Raw genomic sequence first — 2,289 nt, 5'->3', positions numbered from 1 at the left:
TTGTTTTTATAATTGTATTTTTTTTTTAAATAAAGCACTTTAAATGCCACGATAATCACATTTAATGAATTTTAATGCCAATTAAGGCTTTCATTTAAAAAAAATGAATTATTTTTAATGATTTTTAATGATCTGTTGAAACCCTGATAATATAGCAGATGAAAAGAAAAACATGACAAAATGACACCAATTATTTTCTTATGTTCCTTGTTTGTTATTCAAGCCCCCTTTTTCAGAAAAAAAAAAAAAACTCTTCTTTTAATGACACGCTACTCTTTTAAGTACCTTCAGGATCTTTTATCATTTAATAGATTACCTGTTACAGGGTCATTAACTTAAAAAAATGTTGGCTCATTCTCTATGTTTGAGCCAATGATTCTCTATGGCTACTATAGTTTAGCTACTTTGGAAGATTTGTGAGGATGAAACGTTTGTTTAACATCAATACAGTACTTAAAGACATAATTGAACTTTATTGATCTCACATTGGAGAAATTTATCTCTGCATTTAACCCATCCCTTGGGGAGCAGTGGGCTGCCATCGTGTCGCACCCGGGGAGAAATCGGCGGTTAAGGGTCTTGCTCATAGAGCCAGAGGAGAGTCTGTGGGAGTGGGGTTTGAACTCACAACCTCAAGATTCCTAGCTTTATGCCCTAACCGCTAGGCCGCCACTCCTCTAGAATGAATTAAGAAATAAAGCTTTGAATATGCCGCTTCATGGGTTTTCCTTCCTCAGTAGTTCAAAGGTCTGCTTACAATCATCAGCTTGTAACCCAAGTGTCAGAAAAAAACAGAGATATTTTAATAGATTATATCCAAAACAGTTGAGTCCGCAAATAAAACAGGAACAGACGCCGTTTACAAGAGAGCTAAAACCTTTTCAAAGGCACTGTTTAGATAAACAGAATTTGCGGGGTTTGTTCTCGCTTCAGGGCGAACACAACATGCTGTGAGCACAAAAGGTGCTGAGTGTCCCTTTATATGGAGGTGCTGTCCTTTTTATATAGAAGTGCTGTGTTATGTGAGCAGGTGTGAACCACTCACCCTCCTGGCTGCTATAAACCTTATTGTATTTGACCATGAACTCTTTAAACTGGCCCAACAGATCCACAGACTCCTAACAGATAAAAAAAACCCAGAAAAAAACAGTTTTAAAGCAAGAAGGAATGATCGGCAAAACAAGAAACCGATAAAAAAAAAATTGTTGTTAGTAATTAGAGCTAAGCTGCTTTTACCTCAGCTGGATGGATGGTGGATAAAGCCTCCAGCTTGTTGGTCTCTTCTGAGGCTGGAATGCCTGAAAAAAGGGAGAACATGTTAGTTTTTATCTGAAAGGAAAATATTCTCATAAGAATCAGACTTTTTTTTTTCAAATATTTAATTTATAGCTCCCATTGTTTGTATTCTGTACAATTAGGTGTTTAATTTATTATTTATTTTTGCTTTAGATTTACTCTTTAAACATTTGCCTACAAAATATCAACTGGAAAAGAATTACAGCATATCCAGCAACCTTTAGCCAATCAGTTACGCTCATTTGATATTGTGACAATCCCGTACCTTGGATTGGTTGATGATGGCTAGCTTGTAGGGCGCTAGCTCTCATCAGATCAGTCAAACATTTCACACATCATACTTTGCCCAAAGAAGTTGAAGGTTTTGAACTGGATGACATAAAAAAATCAGTTTTCTTATGTGCTAAAAGCCTGTTTCCACAGGTTATGGGAACCAGGCTAAATGTTAGAACCCATCTTTGTCCCAAACACATGATCAAATGAGAGCGTCTGATTGGCTCAAACCTGCAAAGCTTACTGTAGTGCTGGTGACTTGCATAATTATAAATTTAAACAGTTGCAGTTGATTTTTTGCAGGTGAGTTTCTGCATTAAAAGTTTTAGACGGATTTCAGCACTTACATTTTTGCAGGTACTTTCTGCAGTTCAAATTTTATAGTTGAACTTTCTGCTTGGGAATTTAAAGTACAAAAAAATTTATACATTCCTAACTGCACGGGATAAAAATTCCATTTTATACATAAAATGTTCAAAGACATATGGAAATAGCCGTCCCAACCGTTGCATTTTCCGAATTCTCTGAGTGGTGCACGACTTTACACTATTAAATAAAGTGAATGTGATTGGTCATTTGTCAAAGAGGGTGGAATTGTTGTGTCGGAAGGTTCACAAGCGTGTTGGTTGTGGGCGGTTTAACGGAAGCATCTTGCTAACCAGTTAGCAACTTAGTGCTAGTAGGTTCCCAATGAGAAATTCCATTGGGACCAAGAAGCAC

General features: G+C 36.6%; 1 protein-coding gene across 2 annotated transcripts in view; it reads right to left on the bottom strand.

Annotated features, from left to right (window-relative positions):
• Positions 1-2,289, bottom strand: part of ctsw (cathepsin W) — a 14,840-nt gene that overhangs the window by 9,157 nt on the left and 3,394 nt on the right. The window contains exons 4-5 of one of the 2 annotated variants that reach the window (XM_015383368.1): positions 1,237-1,298; positions 1,046-1,118 (exon numbers count right to left, since the gene is read on the bottom strand). In XM_015383368.1, the coding sequence (XP_015238854.1) occupies positions 1,046-1,118; positions 1,237-1,298 (135 nt within the window). The remainder of the gene's footprint in view (positions 1-1,045; positions 1,119-1,236; positions 1,299-2,289) is intronic. The other variant, XM_015383369.1, reaches the window with a different exon arrangement.

Source organism: Cyprinodon variegatus, unplaced genomic scaffold (genome assembly GCF_000732505.1).
Source record: "Cyprinodon variegatus isolate N-32 unplaced genomic scaffold, C_variegatus-1.0 Scaffold283, whole genome shotgun sequence".
Classification (NCBI taxonomy): domain Eukaryota; kingdom Metazoa; phylum Chordata; class Actinopteri; order Cyprinodontiformes; family Cyprinodontidae; genus Cyprinodon; species Cyprinodon variegatus.
Note: the sequence above shows the minus strand (reverse complement) of the source record. Positions and strands in the feature narration are given on the sequence as shown.